The sequence below is a fragment of the Manduca sexta genome, chromosome 5, assembly GCF_014839805.1.
Source record: "Manduca sexta isolate Smith_Timp_Sample1 chromosome 5, JHU_Msex_v1.0, whole genome shotgun sequence".
Taxonomy (NCBI): domain Eukaryota; kingdom Metazoa; phylum Arthropoda; class Insecta; order Lepidoptera; family Sphingidae; genus Manduca; species Manduca sexta.
Window position 1 is genome coordinate 7,213,817 of NC_051119.1, and position 19,098 is coordinate 7,232,914.

The 19,098-nt window shown below is 35.2% G+C and overlaps 1 protein-coding gene across 1 annotated transcript in view; it reads left to right on the top strand.

Moving 5' to 3' along the window:
* The first annotated feature begins 2,239 nt into the window (after positions 1-2,239).
* Positions 2,240-19,098, top strand: part of LOC115444620 (NADPH oxidase 5) — a 50,388-nt gene continuing 33,529 nt past the window's right edge. Inside the window, 1 exon segment of the mRNA XM_030170462.2 lies at positions 2,240-2,582. Coding sequence (XP_030026322.1) covers positions 2,283-2,582 — 300 coding nt within the window. The 5' untranslated portion in view covers positions 2,240-2,282.

Sequence of the window (19,098 nt, forward strand, 5' to 3'; positions counted from 1 at the left end):
AATCTCAGATTAGTCAAGTATACAAATCAAACGCGTAACTCGGTAGCACTGTTCCTTCAGTCTAGCCCGGTGAGCCTTGTCACAAAACTGGCGAATGGTCTATACAACCCGTTTCCTGCCAGCTACCCTTTGTGTAGAACTACTGAATGAACTATGAATTTGCAGCGCGCATTCTGTCAATCGCTGACAGCTATTTCAAACAATTGACAGTTATATAAAGTAAATATTTTCGTTAAGTTTTTTTATATTTTCTAATTCTTCGCGCAATTTTTAGAATTTTTCTTTCATAAGACACACAACAACAAAAAAATAGTGAAATCGGACCAGCCGTTCACGCGTGATGGCGTGACCAAGGGAAATAGGGATTCATTTTTATATATATAGATTAATGTTGAATCTAAATATCATTAGAACGATTTGCGGACATTTATGCATATTAGTATCTATATATGTTGGGTTCCCTTTCGCCACTGAATTATCAAGTATATAAATTTGAATTGATCAAGTTTTGGGCCATAAAGTTTTTTGCATGTGTAAAAATTGCGAGATATCTCCACAGATTTTGGAAATGTCAAGGGTACAGTAATGGCAGTTGTCCTGTAATTACAGATGGTGTGAATTACAGATGTAATAAAAAGGAAAGTGATATCAAGACATCGTTAAATCCACTGTGTCGGTAGTAATTAGGGTTGCCACCGCATTATATATTGTACTTTATTCCAGGTAATTGTACTTTATACTTTATTGACAACAAAGTTCGTAAAAACACTTTATTTATCTTATATCGTTTCTCTGGGATTTTTTGTAATAATTATTGCTTATATGGAAGGAATTAGTGGAACAGAAATGCCAGCACGGATTAATAAGCCTGATAATTATTCTTTTTATGAATTCATTAATTTTTTATTTTTAATTCCCTTCATGCGCCAATTTATATAGAGAGAGTTTAAATTCTGTGACGTATAGCTAAATGCGAGATGAATCTAATTGTATTTATTAAATGTGCCAAAAGTAAATAAGTAAAATAATAAAGTAAATTAATCTGTATCTTATTTTAACGCCGTGTAGTTTTGCTATCTTTAATTTTTCTATATACTTAATTTTACCCAAAGAAAGGTAGCAACCCTAGTATCAGTATTGCGTTCGTGGTACAGCTGCTGCGCTGAGGTCTCGGATTCGATCTCTGGGCCGGGTGATAAAAGGTTCCGTGAGTATCATCCGGAAGTCTGGAGCTGTGGTTGTAAATGGCAATTAAAACGGCTCCAATTAGATGAAGTCTTGTTACCGATATGCGAGTACATCTCTGCCTACCTCCTCTGACGGGATGTATATAAATATAAATATAATACGTTCAAATCCCAAGGGCACACACCTCTGATTTTTCTAAAAAATTATGTGTGTATTCTTTGTGAATTATCGCTCGCTTTAACGGCGAAGGAAAACATCGTGAGGCAGCACACCTGAGAAATTCTCTATAGGAATTTTCGATAGTGTGTGAAGTCTACCAATTCGCACTAGGCCAGCGTGGTCGGCTAAGGCCTAATCCCTCTCAGTAGTAGAGTAGGTCCGTGCCCAATAGTGGGACAGTATATAATACAGGGCTGATATTATAAATATAATATGTAGAATATACACATCTACAAACCGTTCAGTATTGGAATAAGATATCATGCCCGATACAAAAGTATAGAAAGTGATTTGGAAAGTGAAAAAGCTGGTACTTTAAGTCAAATTATTGACTTTATTCTGATTTCATAGAAGTTCATGTTTTGTTGTAATGAGATATACGAATATAGAAAAAAAAATGACAGTGTTTTATCATCGAAAATTATATATTCTCGAAAGTCTGAATCAAACCGACAGACACAGTAACCATATTTATCTTTGAAATAATTCTAGTGAATTTAATATGCTCTCTAAAATATTATTAAAAAGATTAATGTAGCAACACCCACGCACTATTTCGGTTACGTTTATATTTTATCGAATAGAGATCAATCATGCTATCAAATTAAGAGTTTTAGTCTGTCGGCATCAACCGATATAAATATTGGCATTAATAAAATGATAATTAGCTGATACGGCATAGGAATATTAATAAAACTCTTTAGTATATTCGAAGCGGTAGTTAAAAAATACCTCTTTCTTCTTAATACAGGTCAAGAGATCAACAAATGTTTATTAAATACTATAGAAAAATAATAAAAAAGTGAATAAAAATAATGTTTACAGTTTGAAGCCAAAAATTATACATATTAATTTACTTAAAACATGTAAATAAAATGGCAACAAACGGGGATATAGATAACGTCGTCATCACCATAAACAATGGCGGGAAAAGTGACAGCTGTCAAAACGAAAATGGCGCGCTCCCCGAAATCGATCGTGTAAGTGATAATTGTGTTGAAAACTCTAAAAATGTGCTCGGAGTACCCAGAAGTGGACACAGAAAGTCGGTCATGGAGGAGGAAAGTGCGAAAGAGAGACTCAGGTTAGCACTTTTGAAACAGTGCTCTGCAATATTGAGGCAGAGTGATCAACGATACACTAAGGACACATTGCACCGGACTTTTCAAGATGAGGTGAGTGGAATTTTTTAACAATATGACCTACTATCGTTTTGAATTTCGAATTGCGTGCTCCGGATTTTTTTATTATTTCATAATATTGTAGGTAATTGGGCTTTGAGTTAAACTTTCTATACTTCATTTTACTTTGAACATTAAGTAAAACCTTAATAAGACAGATTTAAAGTGCTCAGAGATTTAGGAGGTGAAATAAAAAAATAGGTATATTATAAAGACCATATTTTTGATATTTAATACGTTCGCTTTACGACTCATTATTGAGTAAACTCAACTTTTCTCTTTTGTTATCTAGGTTCAAGAGCACAGGAATCCATACCAAACATCCACCAAACATATTTAAAGCCGACTTAAAACTTTAACAACATATCGATTTTAAATAAATACAGTATAATAAGTACCTATAGCCTGATTATCTTCATTATTGCATTCGGTGACAATCTAAAATTCCACAAGGTATCACGGCCGAGGTCTCGAGCGGTTGTTGCCTACATGTTTCGACAACAATGACACTACCACTGATCACCCTGGCTGTGGAATGTGCTCTACTTTTAATACTGATAGTTTCTGATGATGTCATCAAGAAGCTAAAGTATTAGAGTAGTAGTATTTTTATGCGCTCACGGCTATTTGACGTCAATATACTTTTATTGGGTTGTACGAAGCATTTTTATAGCTTTTGTTTTTAACAAGTTAGCAGACTTGGCGGCTTTGTTGCGAACAATATAACAACTTTCTTTAAACTAAAAATTAATGCTTTAAGGGCTAAGCTTCAAGCCTTTGTAGAGTGACAGAGTAGGAAAAAAAACGTTCTCTTGTTGTTTCTTTCTACTAAGAGGATTATTCCAGAGCCTTAAAACGCCGAACACGGGCAGCTTAAACTAAAATATTTCGATAAAATAACTCCAACATAGACCAATCCCCTAATTAACCTATAGCTTTCTTTTTTTTTAAATTTTACGTATTTGTTCCGGGACTATACAAGCCAAGCCGCAATCAAAAGCCATTCTAACAAACTACAAAAATATCTCGCAATTAAATCACTCGATTTAAAAGCGCATGAACATTGTACTGACAGGTCGGTGTGGTTGCAATATCATTGGTCGCTGCGCGGTCGCAGGTGACCAATGATCATCGGCAGTCGCTACCGACGACTGACCTAGATATAACGCCAAAACAGTAGGCAGTTATCACGGTCTAATAAAGAAATGTAGACATTCGTATCTTATTTTTAATAGCATCTATATATTACTAGCTATTGCCCGCGGCTCCGCCCGCGTGATATAGTTTATCGGGATAAAGTTTTGCGTTATAATCTCTCAAAACTTATAAATTTTCCCCGTTTTTGCAACACTTTTCATTACTGCTTCGCTCCTTTTGATCATAGCGTGATGATATATAGCCTTCCTCGATAAGTGATCTATCCAACACTAAAAGATTTTTTCAGCTCGAACTAGTAGTTCCTGAGATAAGCGCGTTCAAACAAACAAACTCTTCAGTTTTATATAATAGTAAAAAGTATCCTATGTCCGTCTCCTAGTTCTAAGTTACCTCTCCACTAATTTTCAGCGAAATCCGTTCATCCGTTCTTGAGTTATAAATAGTGTAACTAACACGATTTTCTTTATATATATAGATATAAATAAATGTGTGTACGTATGGTCGCTATGGGTTCCAAATAAGCTGGAGCTATTTTAGTTATTTAGGTAGTCTTTACTTTAAGCATCTTATTCGTCACTTTAGGTGGCCACTGTAAACCAGCATTGCGTTGCTGATTACGACGCAACACAGCATTATGCTGAGCTGGCCACCTAATTATCACATCACAACGAGTAGCGCTGTACTTGTAATATGTATTGCATGCACCAGATGTGACAATAAGCCTCTTTTTATTTCTTTCTTTAGATTAGCTCAGCGGGTGATCTTGTGAAATTTGGTATAGATCAGATCACCAGAAGTCATCTGGCTATGGATAATTAGTGCTACCCGTGTGGAGCCGGGCGGGTCATAACATAACATAACATAACATCACGCATTTATCCCCGAAGGGGTATGCAGAGGCGCAACTAGGGCACCCACTTTTCGCCAAATATGTTCCGTCCCATGATGTGATAGGGGGCGAGCCTATCACCATATCGGGCACAAATTCCAGACTCCGGGCTGATACTGAGCAGAAAAACCCAAATATCATTTTTTTGCCCGACCCGGGATTCGAACCCAGGACCTCAGAGCGCTATTGTACCGGACATGCAATACAACTACGCCACCGAGGCAGTCGCGGCACCGGGCGGGTCGCTAGTGTCATATAAATATTTGATAAAGCAAATAACTGGAATGATGGTCATTCAACAGTATTAAGAAACCAAGCTTGAAGGATATTCGTTATAGTGTTAAATAACCAGGAACTGTCAACTACAACTACTTTTGCTGATGGGATATATTTTATATTCGTCAGGAAAGCGACGATCGTACACAAGGTTTCAAGTCCATCCAATCCAGTCATAGTGGCCCACGTAAGTGTGCCGCGTTTCGGGATCAGACTGTGTATATCCGATTCCAACAGGCCGGCATAATAGTGTCGACTAGCTAGAATAATCATCTCTCGTGAGCCCATATTCTATTTAGACCTATTCTACTTACCATCAGGTACAGTGGGGCCACTTTGGTGCACCCGTATAAAAAATGGAGTATTGTTGTAACTGGTCTTATTTATTGTCGCATTCCATAAACAAAGCTGACGTCTGCGCAGCGCCTTACTCCACGATCAAAATTAACTCCCAAACCAAGACACCTGTAATTTTGACGCTCTATCAGCTAAATTAGGGTCATCGCACACGATCTCAGATTTAAGATACGTTGATTTAATTAGTTTTTTGTGTACACGTGCTTGTATCGACTGTATCGCGACAGGTTCGATTCCCGGCGAGTGATATGTGGCCGTGTCACGCGGTGTGTGAATAATGCATGCCTACAGATGTGTATCAATACTCAGGCATGGTAGAGACAGTATGACATGGCTATATTTCTCAAAGGAGATCTTATACTTAGTACCTTCTTACTAATTTTACCCACGAACACACGATTTTTATTCCCATAGAGGTAGGCAGAGTCGCAATCAGTGCCAATTTTCGCTGTGTGTATTCCGTCCTATGATGTGATAGGGGCGAGTCTATCACAATAAGTTTATCTAATTTTATTAATTCTTATGATTAGTTTCTTTTCTTTACTAATATTATAAATGTGAAATTTTGTAAATATGTTTGAGTTTTTATAACGCAGGATGCTTAATAGATTTGGATGAATTTTGACGCACAGGATGGACCATTTCTTGGAGTAACATGTACATTATAGGCTACATTTTGTTTTGGAAAGCACATTTTCCTTCTGGAAATGATCCTTCACGCAGGCGAAGCCACGAGTAACACTTAGTAGAGTAATATATACAAATATTATATGTTCCTTCACTCCTATAGTCTGGAAATCAGACATAACCGGAGAGTGATCAGGCACATGACCAACTACTTTACGTCATTTCCGAAGCACGGGAACCTGTTATAGACTCTTTTCTCGTACTTAGCCCGTTTTGTTCTTTACTCCGAGCTGCAATTGGGTAATTTTTAAGATGGAATAACCCAATCACAATATTGTTTGTCCAGATCTAGGATTCGAACCCACGACCTCAGTGCGATAGGCGTACTCTACCATGTTCGCGTTACAACTACGCCACTAAGGCAGTCGATATATACATACATATTTATATAGATAGGGTGTAAAAATAATTCCCCTTCCTCACTTTACCGTAGTAAAAATTTCCGTTTTGTTATGCGCGTGCGCAACATTTTGTGGTTCCCTACTGCCTCTTCATATACCTGTAACATGCATCAGTGTGTGAGTACAAGTTATGTGTGTTGGTTTACACGGCTCGCTGCTTGAGATTATCTTAAACTGATTTTAGCTGGCTACTAGTTTGTGGTTGATTTTGAGGTTTTTTATGCTGGTGCAGGTTAATAATTATTTGAATAATAGATATATTCATCAAAAATCCCGGTTTTAGATTTATATTTTTTTTGAAAATCTAGTTTATTGCGAATTTGATGTTTGTGAGTGTATTTCTAAACGAAAGTATGTTGTCGCTGCGAAGGATTCTCTTAGAATAGTAGTAGTGGCATTAGATCGTGTAAATTTATATTTATTTTGTTAGAAAATAAATTTTTATTTTACATCTACGGTTCTAGTAACTTATGGCAAAGTATTATTAAGTATGCGGTTTCATAATTCATTTAGTACCCAACGTAATGTCAAAATGACCCTGTATATGTATAGTACAGTCAACTTATCGTATAGCAATATAATAGGACCAAAGCTTAACCCAGATCTATATAGAGTCTTTGTGATATGCTGGCTTTGAGAGTCAATTTTGATTAAACTCTGTGACATGGTAGCTTTGTGGGTAAATCTTGATTAAAAACTAACAATAAAACATAGATATTAAATAAGTATGGCTCAATTCCTGAAGGGGTAGTCAGAGATGTAACTGGTAAATCGACATTTCGCCGAGCTTCTATCCGCTCTATGCATACGAGACACACATTCCAATCCAGCGGATGTATTTTTTATTTCAAAATTATCGAATTGGAAATCAAAGTCTGACTTCCTCAACTCTGCTATCGGTAAACCAACGCGCCGATGGTTAAACATTACTAAATGATAAATCTCGAAACAATTGACGTGGGAAAATCCAATCATAGTTCTAGAAATTTCCACACAGTACACTAGTTAACACGTGGGCTATTGATCAGATAAATGGTCAAATAGCGATGTGGTAATGTGCTGGTAGGTTTATTGGTCTAACAAGCGTCAATACAGCTAATTTTAAAATTGGGTATACATGGAATACAATGCAAGTCAAACTATAGTAAAATCTGCTCATCTAAGAAATCCTATACCTCATTATTAAGGAAACCTAAGAATGCCTGTGTCATAAATCTGCAATACCGGTGAAATATAAGGAAAGAAAGATGTAACTGATGATAAGTATTGAGCTGTATTAAAACGAATAATACAGAATTTAGGGTCATATTGCCTCAACTCAAAATCTCTATGAATAGCGATATCAGCAGAGATGCTGTTAAGTTAAAGTCAGCATCTTAAGAGCGTCGGTATTTAAGAAACAACATCTGATGATATCTTAAGTCATAGAATACGATTTATAGTTTTGTTTATTATATAACTCAAACAAGAACAAGCACTCAATATACAGCTTTTTTTTATTTCTTTGTATGACGAGACAAGCTTACCGTTCGTTTGATAGTAAGCGGTTCGACCGCCCATAAACAGTAGAAACACCATCCAACACCTTGAATTACAAAGTATTGTTTGGTATTCCAGTGCGCTCGCCATCTTAAGACATGAGATGTTCAGTAGCTATGCTGGCTACAATGTCCTTCAACCCGGAACACAACAGTGACTATACACTGCTGCTTGGCGGCAGAAATAGACATTGCGGTGGTACCTACCCAGGCGGACTCTCACATATGAGAAACCTACCACCAGTAAAGCTTAAATATTATTTATTAAATAATTGAGTACCTTAAATGTCTACTTAAGATGTTACCCAAAAGTGAGATTGACCCGTAGAAGAAACCCATTTAAGGCGATACCTCAAGGTCCATTTTCATACATTTTGTTTCGGCTTTAATCTGGGTAACTAAACAAGTATTGGCAAGTAAAGAATTTAAATTCACGTCTAGTTAATTTAATATGACGAAATTTTAAAGGCAGAAATATCCATGATTATTAATTATTTTTACGTTTTTCTTTCAACTGCGAGAACTTATCACTAACTAGACGTGAATTTAAATTCTTTACTTGCCAATACTTGTTTAGTTACCCAGATTAAAGGCGAAACAAAATGTATGAAAATGGACCTTGAGGTATCGCCTTAAGTAAAGATATTTCATAGCATTTAAAGATCAAATTTGTTTCACTATGTTAAACTGTCAAGTATTTTAAAAAAGGAACTCTAGAACTTAATCAGAAAACAAAAATAAATCGGTGTGCAATCGCGAACTCGCTCGATATTCGTGAAATGATGATATTCGTACACGCATGCGTTTATTTCGACATCTCCTCGCTACGTGACCGTAGAGCCAATGAGTTTGTGGTATTTATTGACCATTACTCAGGGTTGTCATTGGTATAACGTCAATAAAACTATTTTAAGGATTTTATTGCGTATATTTATTTTATTATTTTCTCCCTTTATTTGAGACCGCGATTAAATACATAAAATAGTTTTAGATCAATGTTTAACATTTGCGCAAAGGTATCATAACGTTAGTATTTTATCATCAAAAAGAAAGCTATAGATGTACTTCTAGACTAGGTATCCACTCTTCGCCGAGTTTATATCATAAGATCAATGAGGCGGAAAAGAGAGAATAATATGTTATGATTTTAATCTATCATTGTGGTTTACAAGTGTTTACGTATCAAATCAATTCGTAGAAAAAATTTGCTTTGTTTAGTTTCGTTTATAAGCCTTAGGTAAAAATATTCCTGAAAAACTAATAAGTTAGTAAACAATTTTGGCTTTTTGGATGTATTTCCACCATTGAAAATATAAAAGACTGTAATATATTTATTCTCTTATAATTTATTTTTAACGCTTCATGTGATTGAGTTATTGAATAACAGTCTTACTTATAAACTTGTTTTAGAGTTAAGAGGTGGTTAAGAATTGCTCAAATAGCTGTCAAAAACATCAACGGTTTCTATTAAGAGGCAAGATGGCGGGTTTTAACTTACAGCTGATCGAGTAAATTTGTATTTTAATTAAGCATAGCTTTGCGATTTTTTATAATTAAAACTGTGAGTTGACGGTTATTCAACCTTTAAAAATGTGTGCTTCGAAATTCAAACAAAACATAACGGTACAATTATAAACAGACAGCCCTGAGTTATCTCGACCGGCGCATGCGCCGTAGAAGCGCCGCGAGCGCGCGCCGCTCGGCCGCGCACACCTCGGCGACTTTTTTATCGCGTGCCCGACATACTTCATATGCACCGCGGCCGTAATTAGAACCATTTTAGACAAACAAGAAAAAATATCCAAGCATAAGGACGTGTAATTGGCAGCCATTTTTAGTTTTTAAAATGAAAAAAGTTGTTGGCATGCACCGGGAACACTTGAGGATATCGTGGCTGGAACATTTTGCTATTTAACATTCATTAAACTGAATTACAATGTTCAATTTAAATACACAAACTCATTATGAAGGACAGTATCAGCATTATTACTTTACAACTCTCCTTTAAGAGGTGTAAGATAGTAAAGGTTGTTGGAAGAAAACGCGATGGAAATGAGATCACTTAAACTTTTAAATTACTTGTAATGTAAGCAGCTCTGATCGACATCTTTAGAATGTAAAGAGAAAATACTTTTTTGATTGGACTCTTTTTGTTTAAGCTAACTGGTTGCTACAAGGTTGGCCTCGTATAAGAGTTCATGTAGATACCACTATTAAGGCTCATTTTGGCATAACATTACTAATATCATATCCTTGAAAATAACGATTTATAATGTTACTCGAACGGTAGATGTAAAAGAAAAAGTTTAAGTTTTCGAACAAAATAATTAACAATAAAAAGTAATTTTAATTTACTCGTCCTAATTCTACCACTACTCTAAGAGAATTCGTCCCAGGGGCAACAACACACTTAGTCAGATACTTATACACTCACACCATATTCACACTAAATTACAAAATGATAGAAAACTAAAAGCGGATTTTTCGGCGAAAATAATTGCTATTCATTGACGATTTTTGACACAATGTTAGCAGAAGTAAAGAAGTCTATTTGAGTTCATTAAAGATGTCAAAATGAATAAAACAAAGAAAAAACAACGTAATCTATATTCCGTGCTCCTCAAGTAGGCCACAGCTTACACGTAGCTACACCACTATATGATATATTAACGATTAAAGTCTAAAATATAGCAACGACAAACACCATAAATACATTTTTAAATAAAAAAAATCTGCATTTCGAAAAAAATAATTTTAAATTATTCAAATTCTAAAGCCAGCTAGACATGCAAAATTTTTAAGCAACGATTTCCGATACAAATCCAAAGTCTAATCACAACTACTCAAAATATTTAGGGCGTAATCAATATCTAAACTGACCACGATCATTTAGAGGTATCGCGATCATATCGATCATTCGATCGTGACTCAGCCGAGATAATTACATCAATTCGGTGCTCGATGATTAATCGGACGAGTTGCGACCACTGTTTCAAAACTAATGGGTGTCCTATTATCGAATTGTTTGAGAACTCGCTTAAGGTAGGATATTTTCGTTTGCAAATGACGAGACGAGCTGGCACTCGCATGGTAAACAATACGACCGCCCGTAAACAGTAGTAACACTACAAAACTTTGCATTACGAAGTATTGCGTGGCACTCCACTGCACTCGTCACTAGTGTTGCCAGGTGTCTGTATTTGTGCGGGATTTCCCGATTTTCAGTGTACTGGGGATATGCCCGGCTTGCACGTGGATACTAAATGTTCCAATAAATCAATAACTTTATCAAAAATTATTATAAGAAAAAAACATCACCAGTTAGTGTTCGATTGGCTGAAAGTAGTGTGTCCCAACCTACAATCCTAAGTCTCGGTTCGTGTTACCTTCTGTCCTGAATAGAAAAACAAATCAGACCTGACAATATTACTTCATAATGCCCAGTAAATACGCTGGCAACAAAAATAATTCTGGCTGTCCGCATGAAGTTTTTGTAGTCATTAAAAAAAAATTGGGTATAATAAAGAACATTGGAAAATCAATACTTATTTTTGTAGTTTACGGCGCGGCGTTCTCAGATCCCGATTAATTTTAATTGTTTTGTTAATATACATTCATACATTATATTGCACACGCTTTATTTAAGAGTTGGATTCAACCACGATTTTAAATTAAGACTCGTAGGTACATATTACCTTTAGATTTTGCACGGTTTTCCAACATTTCTATGTCTATGGTTGGAATTTAAAGGTTTTTCTTTCGCATATCAAACCACTACGGTAGTATAATCTGTGCTTTTGTGAAAATATTAGCCAGAAAAAATAAAATTAAAAAAAATAAATCTTTCTTTAATACCTTTACATGCCCAATGTGTATTGTGCATATCGCTTAAAGCATTTTGTTGTTCTTTGGTTTTATTAAATTATACTACGAATTAATTATTTTTAAAGTTAAATTACTTCGAATGCAGCAAATAATTTAGCTGGAAACCTCATTATGTTAAATGTCAATTGTTTGATATAACAAACGTATGCAATAATTATATTTATAAAGTAGCATGACTAATAAATAAATTGGCGAATAAATGGGTTGCAACACGTTCGTGATACATATAATTATGCACTTAAACTCGTCCCGTTCAATGCCAGATAATCGTATTGAAAGTAGATCGATAAAATCTGAAACGACCTGACGTACAAAATTTGCACCCGAAGTGTAGAAGATTTTGTAAATAGCGTTGTGAGGGGCCGCAAACGTTAATAAAAGGATTTTGAACATCACGCCTTTTCGTTTTGAGGGGTAGGTAGAGGAGTCATAATCCTTACATTCTGCGATCTATGCTAGGTTTCAAGTAAAATATATACAATTACCAAACTTATGCATTAGCGGTACACTGGTTGTAGGTCTCTCATATGTGAGAGTCCTCCGGGGTAGGTACCGCTGCATTGTCTATTTCTGCCGCCACGCAATAGTACACTATTATATTCCGGTTTGATGCACATTGTGGCTAGTGTAACTACTGAACATAATGAGACTTAACATCTCATGTCTCAAGATGGCGAGCGCAGCGGAATACCAAAAAATACTTTATTTTGCAAGGTTTTGGATAGTGTTTCTACTGTTTATAGGCGGTCGTATCACTCACCATCAGGCGAACGGCAAGCTCGTCTCGTCAACAAAAGCAATAAAATATATATATATATATATATTTGTAATTACCGCGTAAGAAAAATGTCGTTTAGATTACTCAAGCTAGCAGACCACCCATGTTTTTGATAAGACAGTTTGATCGGATCTTTGGCTTGACACTAAATCTGGGTTGATTTTAAAGCCGATTAAGATTGTATACCATTCGGCAGCAAATATTACTCACACCACGTTATAAAGATAATACTCGACAGTAAATATTTTTAACCGACTTCAAAAAAAGGAGGAGGTTATCAATTCGACGTGAATGTTTTTTTTGTATGTTTGTTACCTCCGAACTCGCTTATTTTTTTCGGTTACGTAGCTCATTAGTGACTCTGTCAAATAATTCAAAACTATCATTTATTTTTGAGTGTAATATATTTACAATACGTTAAAAAGCATATAAAACAATATTATACTATGTGCGTTCTATCCATTGGTTTTTAATGAATTGATTAATTCATGATTTTTTTTATTTTATATCACATACAGCAAATTAAATAGAAATGAATCTTTGAAGCGTGCGACACTAGGATTTTATTATTTACGTGCTTTAGCTCATTGTCTCGCCCGCGTCAATGTTTTTTTTTCGGGATAAAAATAGCCTATGTCCTTCCCAGGGTGATAAACTAGCTCTATACCAAATTTCATCGACATTCCTCAATAGATTTTGAGTTTATCGTGTTAAGACAGATTTGAATGTTTTTTCCCGGGATGAAAATAGCTTATACCCTTCCCAGGGTCAAAAACTATCTCCATATCAAATTTCATCAACATATGTTGATAGTTTTTGAGTTTATCGTTTTCAGACAGATTTGAATGTTTTTTCCCGGGATGAAAATAGCTTATACCCTTCCCAGGGTCAAAAACTATCTCCATATCAAATTTCATCAACATATGTTGATAGTTTTTGAGTTTATCGTGTTAAGACAGATTTGAATGTTTTTTCCCAGGATGAAAATAGCTTATACCCTTCCCAGGGTCAAAAACTATCTCCATATCAAATTTCATCAACATATGTTGATAGTTTTTGAGTTTATCGTGTTAAGACAGATTTGAATGTTTTTTCCCGGGATGAAAATAGCTTATACCCTTCCCAGGGTCAAAAACTATCTCCATATCAAATTTCATCAACATATGTTGATAGTTTTTGAGTTTATCGTTTTCAGACAGATTTGAATGTTTTTTCCCGGGATGAAAATAGCTTATACCCTTCCCAGGGTCAAAAACTATCTCCATATCAAATTTCATCAACATATGTTGATAGTTTTTGAGTTTCTCGTGTTAAGACAGATTTGAATGTTTTTTTTCCCGGGATAAAAATAACCTATATTCTTCCCAGGGTGATAGACTAGCTCTATACCAAATTTCATCGACATCCGTTGATAGATTTTGATTTTATCATGTTAAGATGGATTTGAATGTTTTTTTCCCGGGATAAAAATAGTCTATATTCTTTCCATGGTTATAAAATGTCTTCATACTAAATTTCATCGAAATCGGGTTATTTTTGAGTTCAGACAGACAAACGCGGGGGACTTTGTTTTATAATATGTAAGAATATTATTTTCAACCATACCATATTTAAAGAAATGTCTCATGTATGAAGTCACTTCGCAATTATAAAAATTAATTAAAACTACCATATCGAGAGGATATTTTTTAAATGGTTCTGTGTAGCATGTATCATCAACATTTTTCCATTAATAACGTATAATGATCTATGGGATATATTAATTAAACTCCTTTTAAACGATACTCGCTAACGAGATCATTTTGATGGCAGTTCATATCCGACATTGTGGAACTGGTTGTGGGAGCTTTTTGTACATGCCAGAGGTTGTCAACGTTTTAGTGCTTTTAATATTTTATTAAATAATATTATGAACCCCTTTTGGATGAAAAAGATTTATTGTTATTATCTTATATCCTTAAAGTTATGTTAGTATGGAATCTAAATTTTGCTCATTTGCTTATATATTGGAGAATTTTGGTTTCGTATAATGTAGAAAGAGCCCTAGTTTCATTTTAAGGAGTATTTTTTTTCTTAGAATCAGAATTCTACTACCTAAAACGGCTTGACATACAAAGATACACCTTAACTCCAAATGTCTCTTCTGGTAACGTAGCGACAATTTCTTTGGAGATCTGGTTAACATATCCATTAGTAACCAGGGGCCGGTAACAGACCAACGATCATTCTGATGTTCAGGTAGCAAACCCTTTTTTATTACGGGAAAAAAAGGCCTTATCGCTATCACCACTTGGGGATCAATGGATCGGTTATGTTGCTTTCACCAGTCTTACAGCCCAATGCCCTCACTCGAGAGAATAGCATTCATTGTCCGAGTGACCATTACACCAAATCCCTAACCCTTTGTATATCCACAGTAACTTGTTCTATCCTCCAGTAACACAACCATCCATTTTAATACCCCAACAAACCATACCAAATGTTGCCAACCCAACAAGAAAAAACAATATTTCTAATTAACGTTACGTTTAGAAATAACAGCGCGGCGTGCACCAGTGATTGATGTTTTTAATTATTATACTTTTTACGGAAACTTGCTACCGGGCAACTTGTTACTAACTTGCGTCGTATCTGGATCGTGTGTAAATCGAATAGTTAGCGACACCGGCTCGGTTTTTATATAGTTATCATGGTTAATTATGACTGTATCGAGCACGGTTTATTCGCTGTCGTTAGTGATCTTTAGTAACAGAACTTGTGAGTGGCCATCTTGTTAGTAATTTTAGCTATTATTAATTTTTGTTATATCAGAAATTTTAATTTATAGTTCAAGGAACATTTTGTGAAAATTTGTTTACGATCTATGGATTTAGTAGTGATATTTATGTGAATACATAATTGCAGTCTGCGGATGTCCGGTATGATGTTTAAATTTCATATTTATGTAGACGTAATAGGGTCACTTTTATGTTGCGTTACTAAACGAAATCACATACTAATTATCTTCTTGAAAGTAACTTTTTACAATAAACTAATTGTAGTGTAGATGTAAAATAAAAGTTCAATTTTCAAACAACAAATATGAATAAAATGTTATTTAAATTTTACCCGATTTAATGCAGCTACTATTATAAGGGAATTCGTCGCAGCTGCAAGATCACATTATGAGTCAGAAATATTCTCATTAATAATCCGCGCTAAAATATAAAGTAAAATGAATAAGTTTAAGTTTTGAACAAAATAACTGAATATTTTTTTTTTATTTACACTCTCTAATACCACCACCTCTATTATAAGAGAATTCGTTGCAGCTGCAAGATAACATTATCAGTCAGAAATATTCTCATTAATAATCCGCGCTAAAATATAAAGTAAAATGAATAAGTTTAAGTTTTGAACAAAATAACTGAATAATTTTTTTTTTATTTTACACTCTCTAATACCACCACCTCTATTATAAGAGAATTCGTTGCAGCTGCAAGATTACGCTATCAGTCAAAAATATTCTCATTCACAGGCCATATTCGCGTTAAAATATAAAATGAGCAAAAAATCAGACCAGTAATATCGATATTTTTGGAGAAAATGTTCATTGTTCATCTACAAATTTTTGGCATAATTTTGACAGAGGTAAAGTCGATCATGTGACCTAATTTATGAATGCAATGTTAAAATGACCCTGTATAAGGTGCTAAGGGCATTTCACAGTAATATTATTAGTTTGGACACTGGTTAGTGATTGGAATCTTTCACCACAATCCTTCAAAATCTTGTGACTTTTTCAATTTTCAAAGATAAGAATTAAGGTATTTGTTATTAAATTCATATTCTCTTTCCATCAGAGCAATTATTTAATTATGGTTAATGATAATATGTTAATTATTCTGTATGCAAAGTAATTTTTCATAACGGACACGGATCGTCAGTTTGTTTAAATTGAGAAAAATAATATAAGAAAGACATTATATATATTGATAACCACAGATAATGTGTAAGCCTTACTTTAGAATTCTTACTTAACCAGACTTAAGAAGAGAGGCATTGGTAACAGCTACTAACGAATCATAAAATTATGCGCCCGCGGCCGTAGTGCGAGAAATTGTTCAATTCATTCTTGTTACAAGTGCTATGAATAAAGCAACTGCATATCCTTTTTAGAAAGTAGCTGATGTGAGACTTTTACATTAATAGATGTCTAGAAACTTCTAGAGCAAGCAATTAACGAACTTAAAAATAACTGCTCACTCTATTTTAATTGTTATGAATTACTTAGGTGACTTCCACTGAAATCATGAGGCTATCGGTCACATGTAAATTGAAATCTTGGTCCATAAATCTCCTATAATTATAACGTATAAACTACAGTCCAACAAAACCATATTTCATAATTACTTAAACATATACATTTGCCGATCTGGCCGATATAAATCCTATGCGAATGATACATGATCTCGGGGCGGTCGTAAAGCCTTTAATGTGGTCTACATTTTGCTGAGTTATTATTATATTCAAGTTTGGATTAATAAAGTGTATGTTTGATCACATTTTAGATAGCGAAAACACTGCCCGAGAGGCTAGGTGTGCGTGTTTTAATATCAATGTTGTGAGGCGACGTAGTACGAAGTGGAGCGACGAGCTGAAGTTAGTCGATGGAAGCTCAGGAGCGAGTGTTGTGAGATCTTGTACAGGGAGTGTAGTGTGTGACGCGCGGGCCGGTGGGGCGTCGAGCTGAATGTAATGAACGATAGCTCAGGTGCGAGTGTTCTGAGACCACATACAGGGAGCGTACTGTGTTACATACGGGTTGGAACGACGAGCCGAAAGTAGTCGATGAGGGCTTAGGAGCGAGTATTGTGAGACCACGTACACGGGCCGTAGTTTGTGACGCGCGGGCCAGTGCAGTGGAGCGAGTAGCTGAAGGCATTGGATGACAGACGTTGCTAGATATGGATTGGTGATTTGTTGTGCAGCTTATAACGAGTAATGACAAATGTTAGTATCATTACTTGTTTAACGAGACAGTAATTCATGTGCTGGGCACTGCCCCGCCTCCATTGTATTCTGTGCCGTTTACATTAAGGCTACCCACAGCGCTCTGTTCAAAAGACCGGTTGCATTGTTTGAATGTGTTATAGCATTTCGAATGATGTATGGCCGTGTAACTCGGCACCTTTGAGTGCTAATATTGTGAATTTTAGATACATATTGCTTTACTATCTAAAAGGAGAAATTTGCTTCTATAAATATTCATCGGATTACATACAAAGTCCCATAAAATACGGCAAACCGTGTGTCGTCTGACTATGATTTGGAGGCAAAGTGACTATGAAAGACATCTTTACCGGGATAAAATATATTTCCCTTTATAAAATTCCATAAGCTTAAGATTACTTAATAACGGGTCAGGCAGAGACGCAACCGATGCTTCTATTTTAGGGAACAAGACTACCACTATATCAGTTACAAATTCCAATCTCGAGCAGTTCAGATTTCTTCGTGCGAATTGAAAAACATAAATAATTTCGTAATCTGAACATATTAATAGTGGGATTGAGTATTCTTAATTTTGCCTCGTATTTGAGCAATTGGCAATTGTGTTAGGGATTGTATATTCTTATCATGTAGATATGCATGTGGGATTGTTCTTTGACTTAAGTACTGTTCTTTAGGCACTGAACGGAGCCTGGCCTTGCATATCTAGAGAAGGCGGTCCGTATTTCACAACGTATAAAGCTATTAGTTAATAACGTTCATGAACTCGTATGTATTACGATCGTTATAGAAATTAGCTTTTGCTCGCGGCTTTGGCCGCAATTAGGGGCTGATTTTTCTTGAAAAAAATTAGTCTCTAAAAATTCAGGATTTAGTTTATCTGTTGGTCAAATTTTTATCGAATTTCTTAGAGGTTTATACGTTAATTTCTATTAACAATAAAATGAACATGCAAACATATTTTTTTTTATTAGCAGTTGTTAATATTATGATTCTATTTCTTCCTCTAGAATACTTGTAGGAACATTATGTTTCTTATTTGTGGTACTTATATTTTGTGTCAGCTATGAATCACGACTAGGCTTCTTTTTGGCGTTATACTAATAAGCCCTCTGGTTCTAGACTCAAACCCCAGCAGATCCCTATTATTAGGTACATAGAGCTAAACCTACGAAGTCTGTGGGGCTATGTTTTGGCATGTTAAAGAGCATTGTAGCCAGCGTTAATACTAGATAATGGAGATTATGAGATTTTATATCTTGTCTCAGAATGATGAGCGCCGTGGAGTGCCACGCAATACTTTGAAATTCAAATTTAAGATGGTGTTTCTACTGTTTAAGGGCGATCGAATCGACAAGTCATTTAAATGTAACAAAAAAAAATTGCTTGGATTTATTTCTCAAGCATTATTAGGTGTCCACGCTCACGGAGTAATAAAATTGCGTCTCAAATTAATTATAAAATTATGCTATAATATAAATCTGTCGATTTAATAGCTTCTCCTCGCTGTTTGACAGTCTGGTAAGTGGTTGCAAAATTATTTGCTCCG